The sequence below is a fragment of the Arvicanthis niloticus genome, chromosome 20 (genome assembly GCF_011762505.2).
Source record: "Arvicanthis niloticus isolate mArvNil1 chromosome 20, mArvNil1.pat.X, whole genome shotgun sequence".
NCBI lineage: Eukaryota > Metazoa > Chordata > Mammalia > Rodentia > Muridae > Arvicanthis > Arvicanthis niloticus.
In genome coordinates, this window is record NC_047677.1 from 34,931,196 (window position 1) to 34,958,365 (window position 27,170).

The 27,170-nt window shown below is 43.6% G+C and overlaps 1 protein-coding gene across 36 annotated transcripts in view; it reads left to right on the forward strand.

The window, feature by feature from the left end:
- Positions 1 to 27,170, forward strand: part of Ank3 (ankyrin 3) — a 606,272-nt gene that overhangs the window by 540,028 nt on the left and 39,074 nt on the right. For 21 of the 36 annotated variants that reach the window (XM_076916989.1, XM_076916994.1, XM_076916999.1 and 18 more), the window contains 10 exons: positions 1,582 to 1,806; positions 4,498 to 4,652; positions 17,245 to 17,456; positions 19,218 to 19,425; positions 20,939 to 21,035; positions 21,651 to 21,879; positions 22,494 to 22,619; positions 23,715 to 23,837; positions 24,275 to 24,301; positions 25,545 to 25,626. In XM_076916989.1, coding sequence (XP_076773104.1) covers positions 1,582 to 1,806; positions 4,498 to 4,652; positions 17,245 to 17,456; positions 19,218 to 19,425; positions 20,939 to 21,035; positions 21,651 to 21,879; positions 22,494 to 22,619; positions 23,715 to 23,837; positions 24,275 to 24,301; positions 25,545 to 25,626 — 1,484 coding nt within the window. The remainder of the gene's footprint in view (positions 1 to 1,581; positions 1,807 to 4,497; positions 4,653 to 17,244; positions 17,457 to 19,217; positions 19,426 to 20,938; positions 21,036 to 21,650; positions 21,880 to 22,493; positions 22,620 to 23,714; positions 23,838 to 24,274; positions 24,302 to 25,544; positions 25,627 to 27,170) is intronic. The other 15 variants (XM_076917004.1, XM_076917006.1, XM_076917007.1 and 12 more) reach the window with 1 other exon arrangement.

Here is a 27,170-nt window from a genome sequence, read left to right on the forward strand (position 1 = left end):
TAATCTTAGTAACCAAGTCTTCCCCATGCCGTTTCTAAGCACGCAAAGCAAAGTTCTGCTCACGGTTTGATTCGGCTGACACTGGTCATGTGTTTGCATGTGCTGGGGCTCTGCTGGGCCCCACAGGTGCTGTCTGGATTGTTGAGGAAATAATTCACATGGAAGCCTGAGGCGGTGAATGGATTCAGATGGTCATTCCGTTGAATAGAGAGGAGAAGAGCGTTTTTTCATTGCCTCGCTTGTTTTTGAGACAGCCTTTCCCGTTCCTGACTTGAATATTCTAGAAGCAAAATATCTCTCAAAATAGCTAGAGTAATAAAGGGCAAGCATATGAAATAACAGAGAGAAAAAATAGTTAACCCAAAACCTAAGCAAAGAAGTGAGTCCGTTTCACTGACGAGCAGCTGGTTCTGGAAACACACTCAAGATGATGGGCTCACCATGGGGATGGCAGGCAGTTCGTCCAAAGAGGTCTCCCTTGCCAGAAAACTCCCAGATAACTCAGGGGCTTCAGTTCCGTTGGCGGGATGCTAGTTAAGCACAAAGCTTAGACAATTATATAGAAAAGAATTTTGATGGATAGGATTTTTTTTTTCTTAAAATAATTCATAGGGAACGGTAGCCTCCTTCTGATGCTCACTCTCTGGTGCTACTCAAATCACGCGTGTATTTTTCAGCTGTAAGAAGCAGCGTGTAAGGATGTGTTTGTTGACATCTGTCTGTTGGGTGGTGTTTTTACCAAAATGCCTGTCACCAACAGAGGGAGGCTTTCCCTCGACATAGCCACACACAGAAAGGCGTTTTCCTTATTAGTGTTGACATAAAGGGAGAGGACAAACAGACCCTCTCTGATTTAACATTTAAGTTCTGTTTCTATTACCACATTGGCTTATTAAATAAAGGCGACGTTTCAATCGCTCCCCTCAGCCTCTATATAAATTTTAATGGGCATTGAAAAGATTCAATCCCTTTCCATCAAAATCTTCGCAAGCCTAGTCACCTGCTTGTATTTTTGTATTGTTTCATCTTACTAAAAGTCAAGAGCGTTGGTACCGGTGACTGTCCCTTTGTCTCTCGAGTCGTGTGTTTTCTGCTACGCTGTGGAGTTGCATCCTATGTGTACTGGAGTGAGGTTCCATAAATCATTAGGAGAGAAAAAAAAATGACCTTTGATTGTTCCCTAAGCCATCCTCAAAGGCTACAGAGAGTAGTAGGCTTTTTTTTTTTTTTAATTTAATTAATTTATTTATTTTGGCTTTTTTTTTTTTTTTAAATTTTTTAACGTCTGTATTCCTTTCATAGATACTGTTAGTTCTGACTTAAAGAATGTCACCGTTCCTTCTCTGTGCCTCTGCTGACTTCCCTGCCTCCTGGGCAGGAGCTTCCTTCCACTGAAAACCATCTTTGCCCTAACATGAGTTCCGTGCATGCCTGATGTAACTCCACAGTAGTAACTTCCAACTGTCGTTTCAGGGAGGGCACGGCAGCTGCCTTTTCCCCTTACCTAGACGTTGAATTTCAAGCTCTTGTGCAGAGTTTTCCTTCCGTTCTTGACGCTGTCTGATCTTTCACCCCCGACAGGTTTCTGGTTAGCTTTATGGTGGACGCGAGAGGGGGCTCCATGCGAGGAAGCCGCCACCATGGCATGCGGATCATCATCCCTCCGCGCAAGTGTACGGCCCCCACCCGCATCACCTGCCGCCTGGTAAAGAGACATAAACTGGCCAACCCACCCCCCATGGTGGAAGGAGAGGGATTAGCCAGTAGACTGGTAGAAATGGGTCCTGCGGGGGCACAATTTTTAGGGTAAGTTTCCCCAGTTTTTGCTTTGGCCCTCTGACCGCATATATGCTTTTTTTTCTTTTGTCCTTGCGAACTCAAGACATCAACTCTGAAAATGGCTTGTCGGACCCCACTGGGGACTCGGGTGTGGTGTCAAAGGTCACCAAGCTGCTGCATTAATAGGCTGCGGGTTCCTTAACACGGCCGCCGGCCGATGCACTTACTAACCGAGAAGCATGCTTTCCGCCCCACGGGTGCGTGGATATCCCCCCTCCCCCGCGTGGTCTCCCGTGGAAGTCAAGGCACCATCCTTAGGAAGCCTTAGGAAGATGTCACCTTACTGCATAAATGGCTACCATGGGGACATGTCTCTTTAATGATAACTTTTAGAGACATAATCCACTGGGGCAGGGTATTTTACAAGAAGGAAAACTAAGATTGCTTCATTGTCCGAGGTGGCACTTGGCAAAGCAGGTCAGGCTCCGTCCCTACGGACCGCGTGTTCACCATCTCCCCTTCTCGTTTCTCTTCCTGCTGCATGGATGTCACTCAGTAAACTGCATCTTCCCACCCATCCTCCCCCTGTAAATGAGGGTGAGAGCTTGGTTAGCCGAATCCTGCAGCTTGGGCCTCAAGGAACAAAATTTATTGGGTAGGATCTTCATAGACAAGATCAGAATGTGTGCAGTTCTCCTTTCCATTTTCAATTTTTTTCTGTCACGCCCATGGTCTTATTCTCGTCTTGAGTTTGTTCTTCTTCTTCTTTTTTTTTTTTTTTTCTCTTTCCTGCTTTCAGCCGATGTGTGTCGCTGAAAGAGAACACTCATAGTGGCTTGACTTAATGTGGCACTGCCGCTGTCGTCCTATGCTTTTGAAGCACGTGGGACCCACCGCAAGCATTCCCGCTGGCTTGTGCATCTGTTCACCCTCATTTAATTTGAAATGTTTCTTCTCTGTGTACTTATTAGAAGTAGACTAACCGCCTCATTTTAACCAGTGTAAGAGAAGGTATTTGCAGACTTTGAATCAATGTTTGCCACAGATGCTGTGTGTGTGTGTGTGTGTGTATGTGTGTGTGTGTGTGTGATTAGCCTTATGAATCTGTTATAAAGTGTAATCTTTACAGGCTTTGAGAAGAAAAAGGAATCAACCAATAAGTAAGATCATTTTGAATGTGTCAAGAACACAAGATATTTAAAGACACGTGATTGGGGGCAGCCTGGACACTCTGATGAGTTGTTGAATGTCTTTTGTCTCGTTTAAGTTAAAATGTATCATTGTTTGTCTGCTTGTCTGACTGTTTTTGCCTTGGCAGTCTGCATGAAAAGCCCGTTATGAACTGTCCTGCTTGGCTGTCCCCTTGGTCAAAGACCCTGCCTATACCTTCTCTCCAGCATTGCTGAGTGTCCTACACAAAGCCACAGAGAGAATATCAGACAGATTAACCGGCAAAGATTGTATCTTGTTCTCAACAAATGAAATAATACCTAATGTCCAATTATAAAGTATGTTCTTAAATTATGGGAAATTTCATAAGGACATTATTAACACTGTTTTTACTCATTAAAGAATAAAGGCACTATGAAATATTTTTTAATTTTAATTATTTGTAATAATTTTGCCCGAAGTAAAATCATGCCATTTATCGGCCTCATTTTAGATTAGTGCCGTTTTACTTGTGGTTTTTGATCTTTACGATAGCCTCTCTTTAAGCTCTGCCTTCTGAAGCCTGTATTTGTTGTTACCGTGTGTGCGTAAACAGCTAGGTTAAGCCAGGTTACACACAACCTCTACAGAGAACAATGATACGGTCTATTCATCATCACCAGATAAAGCTGCACAATCCAGCTACATGAACTGTGCGTGACTGTGGTCTGCTCCCGCCCATCCATCTTTCCCAGTGTTTATCCATAATTCTGTCAAACTTAAGAAAACGATTTCCTGTGACTTGATTTGGTAATCTTCAGTACTCAAGCCATTCCCTTCCATTCGTTTGGAGAAAGGACACTGTCAAAGAGTTAACTTCTTGCTGTGACGATTTCAAACCCACCTGTGCTCTTCCAGAACATTCCAGCATCCCTGGATAGGTGTTAACTCAGGTCAGGCAATGAAGCCACCCTTCACCTATTGGCAGGTGGCACATTCAGAAAAACTATTTTAACTGCAAAGTTGTGTCAATTGTTGGAAGGACTAGATTATGTATCTATTTTATTTCTGGGAGGAAAAAAAAAGTAGAGAAATGATCTTCGGTATTAGGGTAAATTTGTTTTTCAAAGAAGTGACTGTGTCCTTTTAATTCATTAGCATCTCGTATAATATGATGTATCTATTATGTCTTTTAATTTAAAAAAAAAATGGGCCAGCTTTCTTTCTTTATGGCCTATTTTAGTCATATTCAATTTTAAATTTCCTATTTATATGTGTTCAATTCTCCTCCCCCATTCAATTTGATGCCTAACACACAGTAGGCCTTCAAGAACTGTCTGTGAATGAATGATGGCATGTTATTGGGCTTGTAACATCACTTAACTAGCAATGATCCTGCAGCTTTGAGAGCATCCCCAACCCAAATGGCACCTCTGATTTCCAACTCAATCCTGTTAATGAGATTTTATTTATTTATTTGCTTATTTATTTAGTATTCTACTACAGATATATTTAACTTGATACAAAAATTTTTTTTAAAAAAAATCATGTGGCTTTTTTGTTTTCTAGCCCTGTCATTGTGGAGATCCCTCATTTTGGGTCCATGAGGGGAAAGGAGAGGGAACTCATTGTCCTTCGGAGCGAGAACGGCGAGACCTGGAAGGAGCACCAGTTTGACAGTAAAAACGAAGACCTCTCGGAGCTCCTCAATGGCATGGATGAAGGTACTGATGCCCCTCGGGTCTGTGGCCAGGGACAGGCAGAGAGCAAGGGACGGTGTTGAGTGGGTGAGGTACTGCTCGCACGTCCCAGGATGCAGGATCCAGGGTCTTCAGCATCTTTTCCGTACCTAAGGCATGACTTTCCAGTGTCTCAGCTATGCTCCAAGCACCACTGAGGTTCAGATGGACCACCACCCTCACAGTTCTTTAATTTCTCTTTTGAAGATTTACTTGTTTTGTATATATATATATATATATGCATGGGTGCATGCACAGGTACATGTAGCACATGCATGATTGGCACCATGGATCATTAACTGGTGTTAAAGACAGTTGTGAGCTGCTCTGCCGGGGACCTGGGAATTGAACCCAGGTCGTCTACAGGAGCAGCCACAGTGCTCTTAACTGCTGAGCCATCTCTCCAGCCCCAGTTCTGTAATTTTTCTAACCAAATGGATCAATCTTTCCAAGACCTAAGAAGGCTTCTTTTTTAGTGGAAAGAGAATCAAAAGGGTAAAAACAAACAAACAAGATCTAGTGAGAGGGTATAGTGTTCGCCTACAGCGCGAGCATTTACAGTACAGTTTTTGGAATTTTCTTCTATTTTCTCCTAAGTTACTTCAACATCTTTCGTACATTTTTTCATACACTTGAGCCACAATGTTGTTGTTGTTGTTGTTGTTGGTGGTGGTGGTGGTGGTGGTGGTGATGATGGTGGTGGTGGTGGTAGTGTGTGTGTGTGTGTGTGTGTGTGTGTGTGTGTGTGTTTTAAGTTTCAAAGCTGGTTGGACTCTATATGTTTTACTGTCTTATTCTTTGAGGCTACTGTGAGGCTCTTCACTTCTTCCACATACAACCCTTTCTTCTCAGGAGCATCTGGAGGTGTTAAGGTGGGGTTTTATGGAGACCCTGTGGCAGTGGATTACCCTGAATACCTAATCCTCCTGCCTCCGCCTCCTTGTTGTCACCTATGCCTGTCTTACACACCTCCTTGAGAGTTTTGTGATGCTTAGAACCGTATCCGTTAAACGGGTGCTGTAGAAAGAAACACCCGCTAACCGTCATTGTGACTTGACTTCCCCAATGGCGCGGATTCCACAGCCGTCTTCCGGGAACAGTGAAGATCTGTCCCCTAAAAACAAAATCGGCTCTCTTATCATTTTATTCTCTGTGTTTGGGGTTCATCCACTGGGGCCTCTTGTGGGTTCAGACGGTGGACTGTGGAGGTAGACAGATCCGGGATGTTAAAAGAATGATTGAGCAAGTGCCTAGACCACCGTGAGCCTGGAAATGGGAACCGTTATTTTATTTCTATAGAGTTACCATTAAGATGAATAAATGATTGCATGAAGCCCTTTAGGAAATATAATTCTTAAGCTTTTAATAAATATCAGTTACTGTTTTGGTCTAAAGGGGAAGAAAAAGTGCCATACCAAAATTTTGGTATAGATAGAGTCCCCATCAACCATGCAATTTAAAGATGCCTGTACCTCGAGGTAGAAGGAAACTGTTGTGAGTACACTGGAAAATGCCTTTTCATGTGGAAGTTTCTTAAAAAAAACCAAAAACAAACAAAAACACACAGACACAGCTTATATGCTCAGCAATCTTATTCTATCATATCTTATTCTGTCATCATCATCATCATCATCATCATCATCATCATCATCATCGTGTTGTGCCTGCATGTGCATCTGTGTACCACATACATGCTTGGTGCCTGAGGAGGTAGTGAGCCTTCCTGTGGGTGATGGGAATTGAACCCCGATCTTTTACAACAACAACCAGTGCCTTTAGCCACTGAGCTGACTCTTCAGCCCCACCTTGTTCTGACCACAAAGCAGACACTCTTAGATGCCAAGTGGTTTTCCCAGCTTGCCTTGCTGAGCAGAGGGATAGGCTGGAATCTAGAGTCAGAGCTGTATCCCGCTTGTTTTCATAATGTGTGTCCAACGAGAAAGACGATGAGCCATTGGTGGAAAGTTCTAGAAACCTCAAGATTTGGTCCAGTGAGAGTTGGTCAAGATTGAGTCCAGAAAAGTCCATGTCAGATACATCCCATGGGTGTGAATTACCTATGGCGTGTGCACATTGGAGAGTTTCTTACCTCCATTTTCAAAGAGCAGGTGAAAGTTTGGTTCAGCGGGTAGAAGTTTGGGTCTACTTTTTACACAACAAAACCAAGAAATGTAAGTACTTCCACGTTTAAAGAGTCAAGCACTGGAGCCCATTAGAGCAAGATGTGTAGATTAAAGTTTTGGCTATATATTAAATATAATAGTTACTACGAATGGGGGAGCATAACACATTTATAATTAAGGCACAATTATCAGTTAGTCTGAATTCATACCCCTTCCCACCACTGTTCTGATCCCCAGAGATACATCATTATCTCTGGACCATCCCTTGCCCCAAAGCTACTTACAAGTGGAAATCAGAACCTTTTTGTGAAAAGCCAGCCTTTCCCTTTCCTTGAAGATTCAACTACAGACTGAGTTCTCCCTCCCATGGAGGGAAGCACTGAGCAGGGCCGGCAGGAAGTCCATGCCCAGAAAGAACTCATCAAACCACTCCAAGGAGGCAGCGGGACATACTTAGATGCCAAGCGCCCAGCATCAGTCAGGTGATTTCCTCTGGTGGATGAGAACTGTCTTCAGGGTCATACACTCAAGCATAGCTACGGTCTGTGTTCCTCCTCCTCCTTGTTGGACAGTTGTTCGTGAGATAAAAAGCAACCCATGAAACAGACCCGTGACTCGAGATGTCCTCAAAGAACTAAATCAATCTACTGTTACTGTATTCAGCTGGATAGTTTCTCTTGTCAATAACAGGTGCCATACATTGTTTATGGCCGCTAACACTGACTGTCCTGAAATTCACTGTGTAGACCAGGCTGGCCTCGAACTCAGAGATCCATCTGCCTCCCAAGTGCTGAGACCAAAGGCATGCACCACCACCACCACCACCCTCAGCTTAAATGTCTCTTTTTAATACTCCCTTCTCCATAAGTGCATTTTGTGTATTATTTTAGAGTCTATAGTCGAACAAATTGGTCTTCCTCCATGTACTTGCTGAAAAATATTAATACTGAGTGTGTTTAGTGCCATCTTAGTTAATATTTCAGTCTCCTGTTTTTACTAAACAAGACAGTTGTGGAGGTAGGGGTGTGATGCCCAGTGGGTATAGCGTTTGCCATGCAAGCATGGCCAGTAACCTGCCCGGGCCTGCCAGCTGCCTGTAACGGGAGCACACAAGAACCAAAGATAGGGAGTCCCAGAGGCACACTGACCAGTTAGACTAGCCAGAGTTGGCTAGCTCCAGGTTGTAGAGTGACTAGGCAAGATGCCTGACCTCAACTTCAGGCCTCTACATGCACACATAGGCAACAGGCAAGTACACACACACACACACACACACACCACACCAAAAAAAAAAAAAAAAAAAAAAAAAAAAAAAAGCAGTTACAAAGGTTGGATGGCCTTTATTGTTTCAACACATGCCCACAAATTAACTGCTAGAATAACTTCAAGGAGCCACAGGTCCCAGCATGGGGATAATTTACCCAGTGTGATATTGACATTAGCATCATGGTCTATGCCCCACCACTGACTGTTGCGTGTGGCCCTAACGAGTCTCTTTAACGTCATCTAAATGTGCCTCTGAGGATGCCTTGCAGGTAGCTAGTGGGTGGAGGATGAGCCGGGGAATGTAGATGCCTGCTGCATAGAACTGCTCGCTTACTCCATCTTCATGGTCCCAGGTACCGCCTAAGCTGTGCATAGTGTCCTGGAGTCTGACACTGGCTAAAGACAAAGGGGGCGTTTCCCCCAGTCTGTTCAGGGCTGCCATCTGCAGGTCAAGCCCTCTGCCTGAATGACCTGTGTCTTTCCAAGGGAGCACCATTACCATTTTCCAAATGCACACACAAGCCAAGCACTTACCACTACCCGGTCAAGAAACATCTGCAAACCCTGGGTTCTGCCGCACCCGGTTGCCCTTCTGTACTGTACGAATTTGCCTCTGCATATTCTCTAATGAACCGTGGTTGCTGTGGTGGCTACTGTTAATTGTCATCCTGACAGGATTGGGACTCACCCAGAGGCAAGCACCCAGGCACACTAGGGAGGGATTATTTTTTTAGCCTTTGGGCTCGCCTGTGAGAGAACCTCCCCCATTGGGTGCCCCTCAAAGTGAGTGATGCTATTCCCTGGGTCTACATCTTAGGTTATATCAAAGGAGAAAGGCCAGCGGAGCACAAATGTTCACTGTTCCCTGCTTCCTGACTGCATGCAGGCAGCTGCTTTAAGCTCCTGTTACTATGAATATCCTGTCATGATAAATTCTGCTCTTAAACCATAAGCCAAAATAAAAACCCTTACTTCTGTGTTTGTGTGCATGTGTGTCCGTGTGTCTGCCTGTGTCCGTGTGTGTGTGTGTGTGTTTGTGTGTGTGTCTGTGTGTGTCTGTGTGTGTGTCCGTGTGTCCTTATCTGTGACTGTGTATGTGTCCATCCCAGACAAGGCCATTGGGTGTCCTGCTCTGTCATGCTACATCTTGACACAGGGTCTCACTGAAGCCAGAATTTTCCATTTTCACCTGGGCTGACTGACCAGTAAGCCCCAGTTCCCCTCCCATCTCCACTTCTCACCTCACTTCCTGACACCCAGTACTGAGATGGCATAGGCAATACCTGGCCATGCCAGGCTTTGTAAGTGGGTATTGGGGAGCCCAACTCAGGTGCTCATGCTTGCCCCGAGCCGCCTTCCCCTGCCCCTTACTCCTATTATGGCTAAGCGAGCCAGAGTATCAGTGGTTGTGTCAATCAAGCAGACATCTTTGCCAAGCCGTGGGGAGGTAGACTGCTAAGGCAACCCCTTGTCTGTCTTTGTTGTAGAGAGCCTGCCCTTACCAACTCAAGTTTCAGGGGGCAGAGCAGTGTTTATCTCTGGCAGCAGACAGAGATCTTATCTAGGTCTTTGCAGATGTGCAAACAAAATTAACAGGCTCCCATCCCGCCAGCAAGCACCCCACACTGTCAGTTTAATGAAACCCTTAAGAAACTCAGTACCTCCAAAGTCCGGTCCTAAGAGCTATTTGTAGTTCTGTCAGACCTGTGAGATTGTGTTCCAAGTCCCCTTTCCTCCTAAGAGGTCCCTAACTTACAAATCAAGGCCGTTTAGAAATGGTTCCATTCCCAGGGTCTCCTGCAGTAGCCAGTGGGCGGAAGTAGCCATATTGAGTTTGATACAAATTAAAATGTGGTACAAATGTGACCACACGAAATAGAAAAAAAAAAAAAAATGACCACTGGCTTCTAAATATATTTGTGTCAACAGTATATTAGAAATAGATTTCTAAGTTCCAAACTGGCACTTCTTTTCAATTCTTAACTTTATCAAGCTTATGGACTATAATTTTAAAAGTGCCAAGTCATTGTGGAGCAGAGACGACAAATGGAGCTTTATGTTGTGTCCACAGCGCCATCTGCTGGAATCATCTGGTAGTAATGGTACTGAAATTTTTTTTCCAACTAGCAAAAAAGTTTCTCAAGATTGTATTTAAAGTGCCCAAAGAATATGTAACAATTCACTTCAAAATCCGCAAACAAATTACAACAAAATGTTTACATATTGTCAATGTTTTCATAAACTGGCATTTTAAATCAACCAAATGAAGACTGAGGCATAGCAAAAGAAAAGGAAAATATTCCCAAAATCAGCTCCGAAACCCGATACTTGGGAAATGAAAATTGGGCCAGAGTAAACCAGCGCTGATATTTCCCTCCTCCAGATGGTCTGTGCGCATAGATTTGCCAGCAGGTTGACGTTACGACCGTAAAAGTGAGCCCAAGGCATGACCTCAGATATGTCGTGCCCAAGGTCAGACAGTGCGTTAGCCCAGGCTTGGGAATCAGCATTAGCTGCCTTAGGTGTGGTGCACCTCAGAGGCCAGTGTGCCCAGCACAGCAGGTGTAAGCTGCAGCTCCTGGGTGTAACTCATGTGGCAGGCACCTCGTGAATGGTGTGTAACTTAAAGACACTTTCCATGATCCAGTTCGGAGATAAGGTGTATAAATGTAGGGTTAACTGTTTAAAGGTTTGAAGAGAGGCATTATAGAGTAATTCCTCTGAAAACCGTGTTTTCAGAAATGGTTAAGTAGACTGAGCAGAAATTAAACCCAAGCATAGAGCTCGGGTTTAATTTTTGTGGAACATTGAGGCCTCTGTATTTCTCATCTTAGACGTCACACTCACACCAGCCAGGCTACAAGCAGCTCTTGAAAGCAAAGCCACCAGACACACATGGGTGCTAGGAGCAGAACACAGATTCCCCTGGACAAACAGGAAGCACTCTTGACCCCTGAGCCATCTCTCCAGCTCCTGGGCTGTCAAATGTTAAGGCCAGGATAGGTTGAGAGCTCTCACTATGACCTTTCCTACCAAGCATGGCCAGTCTAAGCAGACTTTCAGGCCCCCGTATAGGACAGTGAAGTCAGAGTCCAGTGTGGAGCTGAGAGTATATGCTGTTAACATACAGTGCCTGTTTCTTTTGCTGTGTAAATACCAGGGCAGTGGTTCTCAACCTGCGAGTTGCGACCCCTTTGGCAAACCTCTTTCTCCAAAAATATTTACATTACAACTCATAACAGTAGCAGAACTATGAAGCAACGAAATGAATATATATATATATATATATATATATATATATAAAAATCATGAAGTAACAAAAATAATTTTATGGTTGGGAGTCAGCTCAACATGAGGAACTGTATTAAAGGGTTACACACAGCGTTAGGACAGTTGAAATCGACTGGGGAGTCCATGGCTGTGAGCGTGAGCCATGTATTACATTTATGGTATGCTTTATCTTCTGGACATTTTCTCTGTGCAATGGAGGATATCTAAGCAAAGATTCTCGCTCTTGTATTCCTACTTCTACGAGTGTTCTGTCTTCAGACACACCCGAAGAGGGCATCAGATCCCATTACAGATGGTCGTGAGCCACCATGTGGTTGCTGGGAATTGAACTCAGGACCTCTAGAAGAGCAGTCAGCTGAGCCATCTCACCAGCCCCTCTACTTCTCTATTCCAAAAAAAAAGGGGGGGGGGCGGGACCATTTAAATCTCAATGCATACAAATTCATCCTCCTCCTTCTCCTCCTCCTCCTCCTCTGAAAGTGCTTGGCATCGTCAGACTTATTAGTGGTTGTCTGGTCATCTGACTCATCTATTGGACTCTTAATATCTGCAATATGAAACTTTGAGAAAGGCTCTGTGTTCTCCTGAGTTCTTAAATCCCTTAGGCCATTCCCCAAATAATAATTAGAATTATAAACACGTGGACATAACAGACCTCCTTGTGGATTAGCAGCTGGGAACACTAAGGCCTCTTAATTAAAAAAAAAAGTCTTTTATTTTATTTATGTATTTAATGTGTATTTTATTTGTTGTGAATGTGGGCATGTCTGTGGAGGTCAGAGGACAACTTTGAGGAGTGGGCTCTGTCCTTACCCGATGGGTTCCGTGGACGTAACTTGGGACACTGAGCTTGTACCCACATCTAAGCCATCTCACCAACCCTTACACGGAACTCTTTATAAAACTTTTTTTGTTGTTGCTGTTGTTTCGAGACAGGGTTTCTCTGTGTAGCCCTGGCTGTCCTGGAACTCACTCTGTAGACCAGGCTGGCCTCGAACTCAGAAATCCACCTGCCTCTGCCTCCCAAGTGCTGGGATTAAAGGTGTGCACCACCACTGCCCAGCTTTATAAAACTTCTTAAAGGGCCCACACCAGCCACCACCTCCTTGTACCTAAACTTTGAAGTGCCATCTAAAGACTTCTCTTCTAGAGATGTATGACTGTCTCTATATATGAGATCGCTTACACCTCTCTCGTTGTTGATCGACTCGCACGGTTTCCTGTTTACCACTTAAGCAACTGCCTTATGCCAGCCCTTCAGCGCCAGACATTGCCTTAGCTTAATGTGATTTCACAGTGGTTAGTTTATCTTTGGTGAGGAGAAAACCAAACATTTAGGGCACACCAGCTTCAGAGTCAAAAGCATCGAGAGGATGTCTGTCGACGTGGCCATAAGTCATGGCATTGTGGGGGGTGAACATAAGAGTTCTTTTTATTCACCCACAGGCTTCTCCTACAGCTGGGTCTTTGGTACCCTGTTTTCTTTTTAATATAATATTTTAATTAAGTCTTCAAGAATCTCATATAGTTGCTCTCTCCAGTTCCTCCTAGATCTGCCCTCCCCTCCCCCTCCCGACTTCACACCTAACAACTCACCAAGCGGTTACCTGTTTCCAGACATTTGGCTAACTCATTTTACTGTTGCTCAGCTCCCTCTTACAAATACCCCAAAGTAAAATGTAGTTTTATTCATCATAGTCATATATATAATATATATCATATATAAAAGCAATATATTTATTATTGTTATGCATGCAGTGGACCATAAATATTCACACTTTAAGTATTCTGTTTTTATGTTTTATTTTTTTAATACATTTATTTATTTTATGTATATGGATAAAGACATCACTGCTGCCTTCAGACACACCAGAAGAGGGCATCGGATCCCATTACAGATGATTGCAAGCCACCATGTGGTTGCTGGGAATTGAACTCAGGACTTTGGTGCTCTTAACCGCTGAGCCATCCCTCTAGCCCCAAGTTTGTGTGTGTGTGTGTGTGTGAGAGAGAGAGAGAGAGAGAGAGAGAGAGAGAGAGAGAGAGAGAGAGACAGACAGACAGACAGACAGACAGACAGACAGACAGAGAGACCCAAGTGCAATGCCCACAGAGCCCAGAACAGGGCATCAGATACCACAGGAGCTGGAGTTATAGGTAATTGTGAGCCACCTGGTGAGGGTCCTAGAAACAGCCCCCAGGTCCTCTGCAGGAGCAGCAAATGCTCTTGACCAGAGCCGTCATCTCTCCAGCCTCCTGCCTCCCTCCAAATATTGTGTGTAGCACATCTTACAGTTCTCGTCCTCTATGTCTTTTTACCCTCGTTACATGGCTAGGCACCCACGTGATTATGTAAACATGTGGTCAGTCAGTTGCTAGAAGGTAAAGTTATCCTATAGAATGATACATCAGACTTCCTTACTTTGGAAAGATCGTGGAACGACTTTGTTTCTACGCTCTTCTGCCGTGGCCTAGAAATCAGAGTACTCAAGGCTGTGTATGTGATCCTATGGAAAGATGGTGCCTGGGGGCCCTGAATATTCCCACTTGTCTGCAACAGTTTATGACAGTTCAGGAAATGACCGAATAGGGTGTTTCTCTAAGCTAAGGTTTATCTGTGGACTATCTGTTAATGAATATGTTGATGGTCAATTGTTGTGCAGATTTTAATGGGGCCAGAAGATCTGCTACAATCTTTAAACTAAGGGGAGTCCAATACAGGGCTCCCAAGGCCCTACCAAACTCTTAAAATGTCAGAAGCTCCAGGACACTGAGTTTCTGGAACCTTCTTTGAACATGGATTAAAAACCAGCCTCTTGTTCTGTGTGGTGCCTCAAAGCATGTGGCAGGCAAATGAAGCAGTATCAGGAGTTCCAGACCCGTCTTGGCTGTATAGCAAGTTTGAGACGACCTGGACTAAGTAAGATCCTGTCTCAGGACCACAAACAGCTGGGCATGGTGGTCTATTCCTTTAATTCCCCTCGTCCCCGCCCCAGCACTTGGGAGGCAGAGGCAGGCAGAGCTCTGTGCGTTCAAACCAACTTTGTCTATATAGTGAGTTCCAGGACAGCCAGGGCTATGCAGAGAGATCCTGTCTCAAAAATAACAAAACAAAACAAACAAACAAAAAAGACAAACCTGGAAGAAAACAGAAACAAAGTTGAGCTTTCCTTTAAGCAGTTGCTTGCTATATGCAAATGATACGTGCACACATTCAACTTAGATGGCTTTAGTGACTTTCAAAGATGACACGATAGAAATGTAACCAGGTGGCCTCTGTTGCATAAAACAGCAGGTAGCCCATCAGACCCCAGTATGTGATACAGCAGTTTCTACATTAAATCCTTACCAGTGTATACACATTTACCCAACACATATGAATGCACACACACACACACACACACACACACACACATATACACATACACAGGCTCGCATGGGCATGCCCACGCACCCATTTTGGGCAGTAAATGTATTATTGCCACCCTCCCAAAACATGCCTACCTGCCCAGTGGGTCCAGTGTGTCCTTGAACACTCTTGGAAGGCACAGGTTCTTCTCGAACAGCTTGAGCCATCTTGCAGATCAATCCAATGACAAATTGGTGACCAAGACAAAAGACCCCCCCACGTAATTGGTGATAATGTGACATAACCATAAGCACGGATGATCTGGACTTTGTCTGGTGGCTCCTGCTGCTTCTGCTATACCCCACTCCCCGACTGTACCCCCAACCCCCACTCCCTCTATTCGAGTAATTTTCATCTAAGTGGTAACTTTAATTCCTGTGCATGCCCAATAACTAAGGGATGTTCAGTAACGACTTGGTAGGTGAATGAATCCAGAGCTTCCTGTACACCCACAGGACTATTTAGCACATGGTTAAGTGGCATGTCCTGTTGATGGGCACATGGCTGCCCCACTCTCATCTTCCAGGCCATGAAGCTTTACATGAGCTTATGAAAAAAAAAAAAAACCTGTAAGAAAATTGGCCTTCTAGGTCCAAGTAATTACATTTCTAATGAACAGTTCCCAATCATATTCTCCTTAATTTTTAATTATATTTATTATTACGGGTGCGATGGCGCACGTGTGGCGTTCAAAGGACAACGTTCAGGAGTTGACTTCTTTCCTTCCCCTGTGGGCTTCCGGCCTCAGTCTCAGGTTCATCAACAAACACCTTCACCTGCTGAGCCATCTCATGGGAATCAGTAACATTCTCAGAATATCTTTGCCAATTAAACAGCTACCTGTGATGGACAGGACACACACATTTTCTTACCAAGTTCTGATTCTTCAAAACAGGGTCTTTGGGGTCGACAAAATGACTCGTTGGTTAAAGCTACTTATTTTAAGCCTGAGGACCTGAGTCCGATTCCCCAGGACCCACATGGTGGGAAGAGAGAACACAGTTGTTGCCTGAGCTTCACGTGTTCACACACACATAAACATATAAATAAATGAATGTAATTAAAAACGTACCCCCCCCCATCTAACAAGACTGTTTTTAGATTTAAGTTTGCTGTGTGTGTGTGTGTGTGTGTGTGTGTGTGTGTGTGTGTGTGGCACATGGGTACTCACAGAGGCCAGGCGAGCATGTCAGATCCTCCAGACCCAGAGTTACAGGTAGTTGTGAGTTGCCCAACCTGACTGTTAGGACCTGGGCTGGGATCCTTTAGAAGAGCAGAAAACACCTTTAACCACCAAACCATCTCTCCAGCCACACCCCAGACTTACTAGGGCTTCTGGGTTTCCAGTTTGGGATAGCAAGTTTTGCCCTAACCCAAAGCTATGGGTGCCTTTCACTGCTCCCCTCCAAGATCCCTGTGTCCAAAGACGTTTGTTCCTCCAAGTAGAATTTATTAGTACATTTGCAATATCTTTGACAAGTTTAGTATTTTATGATCCCAATAGTTTTCTCTACATTAAAAAATATGTTTATTTATATTTTTATATATTATATGTACTCTATAGATTTAGTGATATAATCAATATATGTTATATTTCTAGATACAAGTATTTATATGTTATATGTATAATATATATTTATATATACCATAGCTATTCAGGAGAAAGACATCTGATTAGGTTGGTATCTATTGAGTTAAACAAGACATCTATTAAGATTGAGCATTAAACAAGGCACAAAAGACAAATATCATGTGATGTCACACAAATGGGTGGAGACAAAGTTGTCTCATCCATATTGAGGATTGACTGATGGAGAGTAGGGAAGAAGTGGAGAGAGGTGGGGAGACTAGGAAGAAGTAAGGGTTGGTACAAAGTTACAGTCGACAGGAGCAAAGCGTTCTGCTGTGATACCACACAGTGAAGAGGGTGGCTACAGATGACATGGTGTACTGTACATTCCAAAAAGCTACACCTGAGCTGAAAAGTCTCATGGTACTTCAAAAGTATGCTCAATTTGCATGTTTTATTTTACTTTATTTTTTTAAACATTTAGTTATTCTATGTCTGTGAGCACACTGTCCCTGTCTTCAGACACACCAGAAGAGGGCATCGGATCCCATTACAGATGGTTGTGAGCCACCCTGTGGTGGCTGGGAATTGAACTCAGACCCTCTAGAAGAGCAGCCAGTGCTCTTAACTGCTGAGTTATCTTTCTAGCTGTCAAAATGCTTGATGGGCATGCATGAAGCCTTAGGTTCAAGCCTCCGCACCGCATAAAACTAGACATGGTGGCGTGGCGCAGCCTGTAATCTTAGAGGATCAGAAGTTCAACTTTGTCCTTGGCTATATATACCAAGACTGAAGGCAGCCTGGGGTACATGAGACCTTGTGTCAATAAACAGTTTTTAAAACTGGTTTAAACCCTAGTATCAGAATGCTGTGTGCAAAGGCACGTGCTCATGGCTTCTCAACCTCTCTGTCTTCTAGAACTCGACAGCCCAGAAGAGTTGGGCACGAAACGCATCTGCAGAATCATCACAAAGGACTTCCCCCAGTATTTTGCCGTGGTTTCCCGGATTAAGCAGGAAAGCAACCAAATTGGCCCTGAAGGCGGCATTCTGAGCAGCACCACCGTCCCCCTCGTCCAGGCGTCTTTCCCAGAGGGTGCCTTAACCAAAAGGATCCGTGTGGGTCTGCAGGTACTGACCCTACAGCATGTCCTTTCCAAGTCCCCTGCGCATGTAGACGACCCACGAGCACCACATCTCTCTCTGGGAACATCGCAGTGATTCATCCTTAGCCATCTTGCTCATTAGGCTGTTTGAGGGGGTTTAACTTACCTCAAATGGAAAGCATCACGTGTACAGTCAGCTTACTGACCTGTCTAACGGAGTTCTGTTTTAACAACTTCCGTTTAAAAATCTCCACTGGGGCTGAGGAAGTGGCTCATTGGGTAAACGCTCTCTGGGCAAGCATGAAAACGGTTGCACTTGATCCCCTGCTCCTGTTTTTAAAAAAATCAAGGGGTGGTGGTGGTGTGCCCTGGGCACGGGGGAAGAGAGGACACAGGAGGAGCCCAGGCAGGCTTGACAAACTGATAGCTCCAGATTCCACGAAAGACCTTCTCTTGAGGAGCTCTGGCCTCTGCATACAAGTACATACAGAGCACACACATGCATAGTCGCTGTTGGTTTTCTTTTAGAGGATACCCCTTCTCATCATGGGTCCTTGGGCTTTGTGTATAGGGCAGCATACAGGAGTTTGGCCTATAACATGTCGCTTCTGCCCGGAAACCTGCAAGCATTCACATTAGGGTTTAAGTACTTCGAAAATGCTGGACTTTGTCCAAACCAGTTGGAACTTGTTTGAGTTTAGAGAGCTGACTAGAAATCTTGGCAAAAAATGGTTTTTCTCAAATTCGCCCATTTCAGTTAGTTTACTCTTTGATGCTATTGCCTCCCCCCCCCCCCCATTATTTAATTGGTAAAACTGAAAGTGATGAAATGGGCATCTTATTGTTAATATCGTAATTAAAATACAGTAACTAAAAGTTGATCTGAACATCAGCTTTATTTTGTGAGGCTGGAATGTCATGTCAAGGGATTGGGGGACATTGTAGGTGGTTAGTGAAACACTCTGAGATGCAAAACCCTGTCAGTGAGGGTCCCTTCACCTGACTCCTCTGTTTGGCTACTATACCAGACTCTAAAGACACTCAATGGAATTGGTTGGGCCTGTTGACTAGAATCCATACCTTCTGGATTATATATTGGTCCTTACCTCTGAGAGTCTTACTTTTATTTATTTTTGTACAAGGTGATTTTGTGAGTCTTTGTGGTTTTACTTCTGTGAACAGACACCATAACCAAGGCAACTCTTCTAAGGACAACATTTAATTGTGTTGGCTTACAGGTTCAGAGGTTCAGTTCATTATGATCAAGGTGGGAAGCCTGGCAGCATCCAGGCAGGCATGGTGCAGGAGGAGCTGAGAGTTCTACATCTTCATCTGAAGGTTACTAGTGGAAGACTGGCTTCCAGGCAGCTAGGACAAAGGGTCTTAAAGCCCACGCCCACAGTGATACACCCACTCCAACAGGGCCACACCTCCAAATAGTGGCACTCCCTGGGCCAAGCATATGCAAACCATGACACGAGGTCTCTCTGCTTTCCTTCTCTCTGCTCTGGGGTTTGGCTCCCTCTCCTTCCAGCAAGCCAGTAGGATCCATTCCCCTGAGGAAACTGTTCCGAGCTCCCCTGTCTTTTCACTTCCCTGCCTTCTTGTAACAGTGAGAAAAATGTATAAAGACAGACATGGGTTTTTCTTGTCATGTGTCCTCCCGCCTTTCTTGATTAAAAACTACATCTTCTGAATACAAATTAAAATGAAATAATAATAGTAATAATAATAATAATAAAATCTACATTTATTTAAGGTATTTTATTTTTCCTTTTGTCTGTAGGCTCAGCCCGTGCCAGAGGAAACTGTGAAAAAAATTCTTGGAAATAAAGCAACATTTAGCCCAATTGTCACAGTGGAGCCAAGGAGGAGGAAATTCCATAAGCCAATCACCATGACCATTCCGGTGCCCCCACCCTCAGGAGAAGGCGTGTCCAACGGGTACAAGGGGGATACCACGCCCAACCTGCGGTTGCTCTGCAGCATCACAGGTCTGGTTCCTTCCCTAAGGCGACTCCTGTCTGTCTGCCCTGACTCTTCAGAGATACAAAGAGGAGAGAACATGGAAGAAGTCCTATATTTTCTTCCGTCCTCTCCTTGCTTATCCAGGGAAGGATTTCCGTTAGGAACCAGGCTCCTGGTATATTTGAAGCTCAGGGATGTTTCCTGATACTAGTGCAGTAGCAGCCCATCCCTTTCAGTATCATTAACGTGTGGTCAACTCAACTGGAGTGCTCAGGGAAATTTCTTGGCAACCATGACAGAGGTAATTGGTCCAATAAGCTGCCTTAGGACAGGGAAATGAACGTGCTTTGGTGGAAGATGCTCCAGGGTCTGAATTGTTGGGAAGGGTTGAGGATACCTTTGGTGTCACCCAGATGTTCTCACCAGTACCACACAGTATGCTAAGTGGACAGGCCTTAGAACACATTTTCTGTGGAGTAACTGGAATCCAGTCCTCATGGCCCAGCACAGAAAGGCCCTTGTGGACAAGTCTGAGAAACCTGAGTTCAGCATCCAGAACTGAGTCCATCAAGTTCTGACCTGCGTACACACACACCACAACATACATACAACACACATACAAATGCAAACTAAAACTTTAGAATGCAGACCTCTCTGGTTGGTCACTGAGCTCACATCAAAGATGAACAAAGTTTTTATCTCACTGGACTCACTCTTTGATGTCCAATTCATCCGTCAATCCTGGAAAAGTGGTATTACAGCCAGGGACAAAATGAGCGTCTGCCTAAACTTGATAATTTCCTACCCTGAGAGAGAGAGAGAGAGAGAGAGAGAGAGAGAGAGAGAGAGAGAGAGAGAATGATTTGAGAGACTAAGGAAGATGGCTCAGTTGCTGAAGTACCTGGTCTATAACATGATCCCACCACCCACTTGTCTGTAATTCCAGCATCAGGGAGTCAGGGAGAAAGGCAAATCTCTGAGCTCACTGATGGACCAGCCTAGTGGAATCGGTGAACTCGCGATTCAGGCATAGATATTGTTTAAAAAAACTAATGTAGACAATGAAGTAAGACACCCAGTGTCTACCTCTGGCCTCTGGAGTGCTTAAGAATATGTCTTGGCAACCATGACAGAAGTAAATTGATCCAACAGCTGCCTTTGGATTCACACTCACACCCATATACATATATGCACACACACAGACACACACACACACACACACACACACCCCTGAAGCTATTAAGTCTTTACAGCAACATATTGTAATGGTGGTACACTTAACAAATTACCCCAAATTCAAGCCATCCCTTGTGATCTCAACAAACAGAAAACAATACATGTATTTGTGAATTCCAATGAACCCCCAGTTGGCAGGCGAGGGTATGTCGGAGTGCAGAGACAGTCTCCTTTACCACAGTGCAGAGCCGTTAGCGCTGTAGCTGGCCAGTTAGCGGCTGCCAGAAGAGCAGCCTGGTGATGGGCAGTTAGTCTGCGGGGAGCAGCTTTATAATAAAGTCACCCTGTCTGTGCTGTTCCCAGGAGGCACCTCTCCGGCTCAGTGGGAAGACATCACAGGAACAACCCCTCTGACGTTCATAAAGGATTGTGTGTCCTTCACAACCAACGTTTCAGCCAGGTATGAAAGTGACAGTTCCAGGAGCACTATGGAATTTATTTTCTCTCCTTTTGGGAGTAAAAAAAATGCTGCTTTCAATACACACACACACACACACATCATTTATACATCATATATTTAATTATATATAATTATATATCATATATAATTATATCAACATAGATATAACTTAAACTTTTATATATTTAAAATATTTTATATCTTATCTATTTTTATATGTAAATATTATATATATTTAATATATATTTTTAAATTTATGGGAGAGGATAAAAGATCCTTGATGTTTATTTAGAAAAATTATTATTGAGGAATATACTGCCTTCTGCTTGATACAGAGCAAATATCTTTGCCATTTAAATGTGAGTTTATAACACTCAATTTAGGCTCCATTAGACTCTGATGTTTGTCATCTTATTCGGTGATTTGAATATTTTTTGATGTTGGGGATAAACACGCTAAAAGACCACTTGTTCTACCAGGGGATCACATCCCCAGCCCCTGATACTCCTCACTGTGACATCTTTTGGGTTTATTTTTGTCATTGTTGGGTTTTGTATTGTCTTGTTTTGTTTGTTTTTCATTTTCACACTTGGTGTGCTGTTTTGTTTTTCTCAGATTCTGGCTGGCAGACTGCCATCAGGTGTTAGAAACCGTAGGGCTAGCCTCCCAGCTGTACAGAGAGTTAATATGCGTCCCCTACATGGCCAAGTTTGTTGTTTTTGCCAAAACAAACGACCCTGTGGAATCCTCCCTGAGGTGCTTCTGCATGACGGACGACAGGGTGGACAAAACCCTGGAGCAGCAGGAGAATTTCGAGGAGGTTGCCAGAAGCAAAGACATTGAGGTAACGTGGGCTACAAGAATGAGCATCTGTCAGTGCATTCCCCAGAGACAGGTTGATCTGGAGGCTGCAGTAGCACACACTGTACAGAATATCATAGACATGTTTTACCTTCAGACTTTGAAATGGGTTCATCCTCAGACTATTTAATATTTAAAAGCTTTGGCTTCACTTCAGCTGATTAGGATATAATAGTAGTCAATCTAAACTACTCTCTACTGTCCTGTGGCTATTTGAGTGTTTTTATTTTTTTGGTCACTTTCCCCACACAGGACCATAATTTTCCTTTTCCAAACGGAGAGATCATGTGAGTGTTGGACAGCCAAAAAAAGAAAGAGCTCAGCCTATGTAAGGAAGTATTGTCAGGCATTCTCTCTGACATGCTCAAAACTGTTGGAAGAGAAACGTAATCCTGTTGTAAACAAGTTTGTGATAATAGCTACTAGTTATGGCTGTCAGATTCTAAGCACTCAGATGTATTTTCATCGCAAACAACCCCACAGATGTAACTTTCTCATAATGATATGTCGGACTTTTAATGCTATTTGACTTAAAAACCCTCAAAATTTTTCTAGGTCAAGTTAACATTAAATTGTGTGTTTCTTTTACTCTGGAAGGTTCTGGAAGGAAAGCCCATCTACGTTGATTGCTATGGAAACCTGGCCCCTCTGACCAAAGGAGGACAGCAGCTGGTTTTTAACTTTTATTCTTTCAAAGAAAATAGACTGCCATTTTCCATCAAGGTAAATCATCTTTAACATAGACTCTGTGTGTTTGTTTTTTAAAAGTCCCAAGAGAATCAACTTTTAAAAAAATGATATATTTAGTTTGAATTATCCCACCAAATATGACTTAGAGAACAAGGTCATATTCTGTTCTAATTCCAACAGGGTGAATTTTCAAGCTAGTGAAACTTAGTAAACATTTATATTATATATATATATGTATATATATATATATATATATACACACATATATATATATACATATATATATGTATATATATAATGTTATATATATATATATATATATATATATATATAATATATGTTATATATAATTTAAATACACAATAATAATTTAAATAATTTAAATACACAATACATATATGTATTGTATATTTAAAAGAAATGGAGCCCAGCATAGTAGCATATGTCTTTTATCTTAACACTCTAGGAGGCAGAGGCAGATAGGTCTTTGTGAGTTTGATACCAGCCTGTTCTACATAGTGAGTTCCGGGCCAATCCAAGTCTATATAATGAAACCCTGTCTCAAAATATAATAATTATTTTTAGGGAAGTAAGTGTTTATAAACTAAAACAACCCAGAGCAGGATGTTTAGTTACCTCATATTTCTCAGGAGGTCCTCTTCCCCATCTTCTGCTGTTCAGTGTTTCAAACGCTGAAGCTCTAAGAAATTAAATTGGTAGGAACACAGAAAATGCACATTGCCCAGAATGGCTTGTCATGTGAGACAAGGTGAGTGGCCATCCTATTGGTTAAATCCAGAATGGCTTGTCACGTGAGACAGCGAGTGGCTATCCTATTGGTTAAATCCAGAATGGCTTGTCATGTGAGACAAGGTGAGTGGCCATCCTATTGGTTAAACCCAAAATGGCTTGTCACGTGAGACAGCGAATGCCCATCCTATTGGTTAAGCCAGGAATGGGTTGTCACGTGAGACAGCAAGTGACCATCCTATTGGTTAAGCCAGGTGCTGAGCTTGGGTTCATCCTGGGTTTCCATCCTTCCCCTCTATGAGCGTTTAATAAAACAAACCCTTGCACGGATGAGAACCAGTCACTTTGTGTAATCATCAGTCATCCAAATCCTTTTAGATGAGAGACACCAGCCAAGAGCCCTGCGGCCGTCTGTCTTTCCTGAAGGAGCCGAAGACAACAAAGGGATTACCCCAAACGGCTGTTTGCAACTTAAATATTACTCTGCCGGCGCATAAAAAGGTATCTTTTAAAACTGGTTTGTTTCCACTTTCCCCCCCACCCCTGGTCTCGGGGCAGTGGGCCCTTGGTATGTAATTAAGGAATGCTCTGTGACACTCCAAAAGCCCCCGAAACTCGAGTCATGTTAGTCTCTGTGTGTAGTTGACGTCCTGTTGCTCTGGTGTCCTGTTCCTATGAGTCTGTATGATGGCATCCTCTGTGGGTTGCTTCCGCTGGTAGTGCATAGATCTTTATGCTTCCGAATGATCTTCACGCATTAATCTGCCTTGGGTGTATGGTCCGCGATGCTGTTTTTATTGGCTTCTCTCGCTTTGCTTTGCTCTCTAAATCAGCTTGCGTTGTGTGCCCCTACTCAGTCCTTCTCATATCCTGACACTGTTTTCCCTGCTGTCCGTTATAATATTCCTTGTCTCTGCAATGCATCTTGGGACCAAAAGGAGACAGAGTCAGATCAAGATGATGAGGTAATATGAACACTTCTGTTCTTATTCTATCCAAGGTAGACTAGATATCGGATATACGTGGAAAAGCTTGCAGCGGGCTCAGGTGTGGGAACAGCCTAAATGATCTTGTGCATCCTAGCCGATCCTGAGGTAGAGTTAGCTTTCTGAAACGTGGCTCACTCTTCCTCGCCTTGCATGTAGGGGTGCTTCAGCGCATTCTGCAAAAATTGCCAGTGAAAAGACCTGGAGCCGCTCAAGCATTTTTAAACGTGACAGATTGCCATGCACCAACTTAATATTTAAGTTTCTCCTGGGCGTATTTTACTACCCACTGCCATCTGGCTAACTGTTATGCTGTCACTTGTAACTCAAGACCTTGGTTATCATATGGAATTGTGTTGTACCAATCAACTGTGTCTTATGTATGTAGAAATATTTTCTAGCCAATTGTGGATAGACATGTTGCCAGTCCAGCTAAAGGATTTATCTTGTCCATTAAAAAAAAAAAAAAAGATTTTCTTTTTAAAATTATGTGTATATGTGTTTATGTGTGGGTGTGTGTACACGAGTGCAGTACCTGTGGAAGCCAGGAGAGGACATCACACACACACACACACACACGCACACGCACACGCACACAGGAGACTGTAAGCTGGTTGATGTGGGTACTGGGACCTAACTCAGGTCCTTTGAAAGATCAAAACTCTGCCCCTGTCTTGGTCATTTTTTTCTTAAAGAGTACCATTGTTCAGTTTTACAAGAGTTTCCCCCTGTTATCTCGACATATTCTTGTAAGCTTTGTGGTAACTGGATTTTTAAAAGCCCACATGCCAATAACAGCAGCTCAAGCCTCACAATGGCCAGCAAGGCCGGTCCACCTGTTTTGAGCCTCCTCATCTCTGCTACATGCCTGTCACCAGTACCCACAATGGCTATCAGAATGGTGCTTTCTGTACCTCGTAGTGAGTGTGCTCTGTGATACGTGTGTGTGTGTGTGCTTTCAAGATAAGGAATTGGGGGAGGGTTGAAAGGGGGGCACGCACCGCTCACCCTCTGTAGTCCTCTGTAGTCTGCTGTGTGGGTATGCCTTTACCTGCTGAGGTGCAGTCATGTGGTTGAGAGTTCAGGGTGGGGTTGGTAGAATCCCAAGGGGAAATAGAGTGTCTAAGGCTGGATAAGACATGCCCGTCCCATCCAGTGAAATGTTTCAGGGTATAAAGGTGTCATGGAGAAGGTGGAAATGGCCTCTTCTCTTCTTTTTCAGGCTGAGAAAGCAGACAGACGTCAGAGTTTTGCATCTCTAGCTTTACGTAAGCGCTACAGCTACTTGACTGAGCCCAGCATGAGTGAGTTTCCCGACAGTCCACTAATCTATGTCGATTTTTTTTTTTTTTTTTTTTTTTTTTTTTTTTTTTTTTTTAGAAGAAGAGACATTTTTTCTATACATGCTAAATTCTGGTGCCCTTTGGAAAAACAGATCCCCCTGAACCAATTGCCTACAGAGAAATTTCATAAGCCTATATCATGAAATTTAAATGTGCCATGTGTCATAGGTACAGATCTCCCAGGTCAACACTACAAGTGATTTCTGTTCTTGAAGTTGGTCATGAACTCTTTTATTTATAAATGGTTTTGTCATATATATATATATATATATATATTTTCCCCTGTGAAAGCCTCGATTTGACTTGGTGATTGTTAATATGCTCAGAGATAAATACCAGTGTTCCTTTGAATGTGTGCTGGAGAGGGAAGGTGTGGATTTACTTTTGTATATTTGTGGTGGCACAGGTGATGGCTAGGTTTGTCATCTGTTCCCTTACCAGAACTAGACCATGGTACTTTTCCTTCTGTAAGGCTCACGTTCTAGTTTATGGCCTTCTGCCTCACCTCCCATCTCTCCTGCCAAAATTGTCATTTCTAAGGCTGTTCTTGAACTAGCCTGGGAGAGCTCCTTGGTCCTAGCGGTTGAGTTTACTCATAACTGGCCTGTAACCGGCTGGCAAAGCGGTTATAAGTCGATTTGGTCACATTTGTCTTTCTCTACTGTTTCCTCCCTTGTGGTCGCAGTGTGCCACCCGTGGTCACCATATTGAGATGAAAAGACTTTGTTATTGGTCACTGACTGCTAGATATTCACACTTGCATTCCCAGAGGCTCGGGAATGGGACAGTAGGAATCATAGTGTTGGCTTCTCCCTCTTCTCCTGGGTCATGTGGGCCAGCGTGCATATGACACAGCAGGAAATGGCTCCACTGTGTGTCACAGTGCATTTGACGCTTTAGTCCGTTAGGGAAGTTTTTGTATTCAGATTCAAACTGTGGAATAGAAGAGAAACGTCTTGAACATTCCCTCAGTTTCCCTGAGTTTTCTACTCCAGCAGACACAGCCCTATTCTTCCAGAGGCAGCTGTCGGAAGCTAATTCTTGAGATAGAGAACAGGGCAGTGGAGCCTGCCTGTAACTAGTTGGTTTCTCAGTCGAGTCAATTGGGTTGTAGTTTTTCTTTTGAGACCCTCACAAGATAGTTGTTGGGAGTCCCTAAGGGTGGCATTCTTGGCTTTGGACAGGCTTGGTGAGCAGACTACATTAGGTCAGAAGCAAGCAGATTTCCCTAACTCTAAGGTGTCCCCAAGGTGTCAGTTGTTTGAGACACCTGAAATATAAGCCCCAGTGTGTCCACAAGTGTTGCTGTCTGGCTTGTGTCCACTAGGTCTGTGCAGCCTGTCTTTGACTTTTGGCAGAAGGAAAGGGTTTTGGGTTTGGTTTGCGTTTTGTCTGTTTTGTGACAGGGGACATGGAGAAATGGAACAGAAGAGTGAGAAAGGGTTAAGAGAAAGAGAAAGGGAAAGGTCCCAGCCCGGCCCCTGAAGGTGTTAAATTCTAAATGA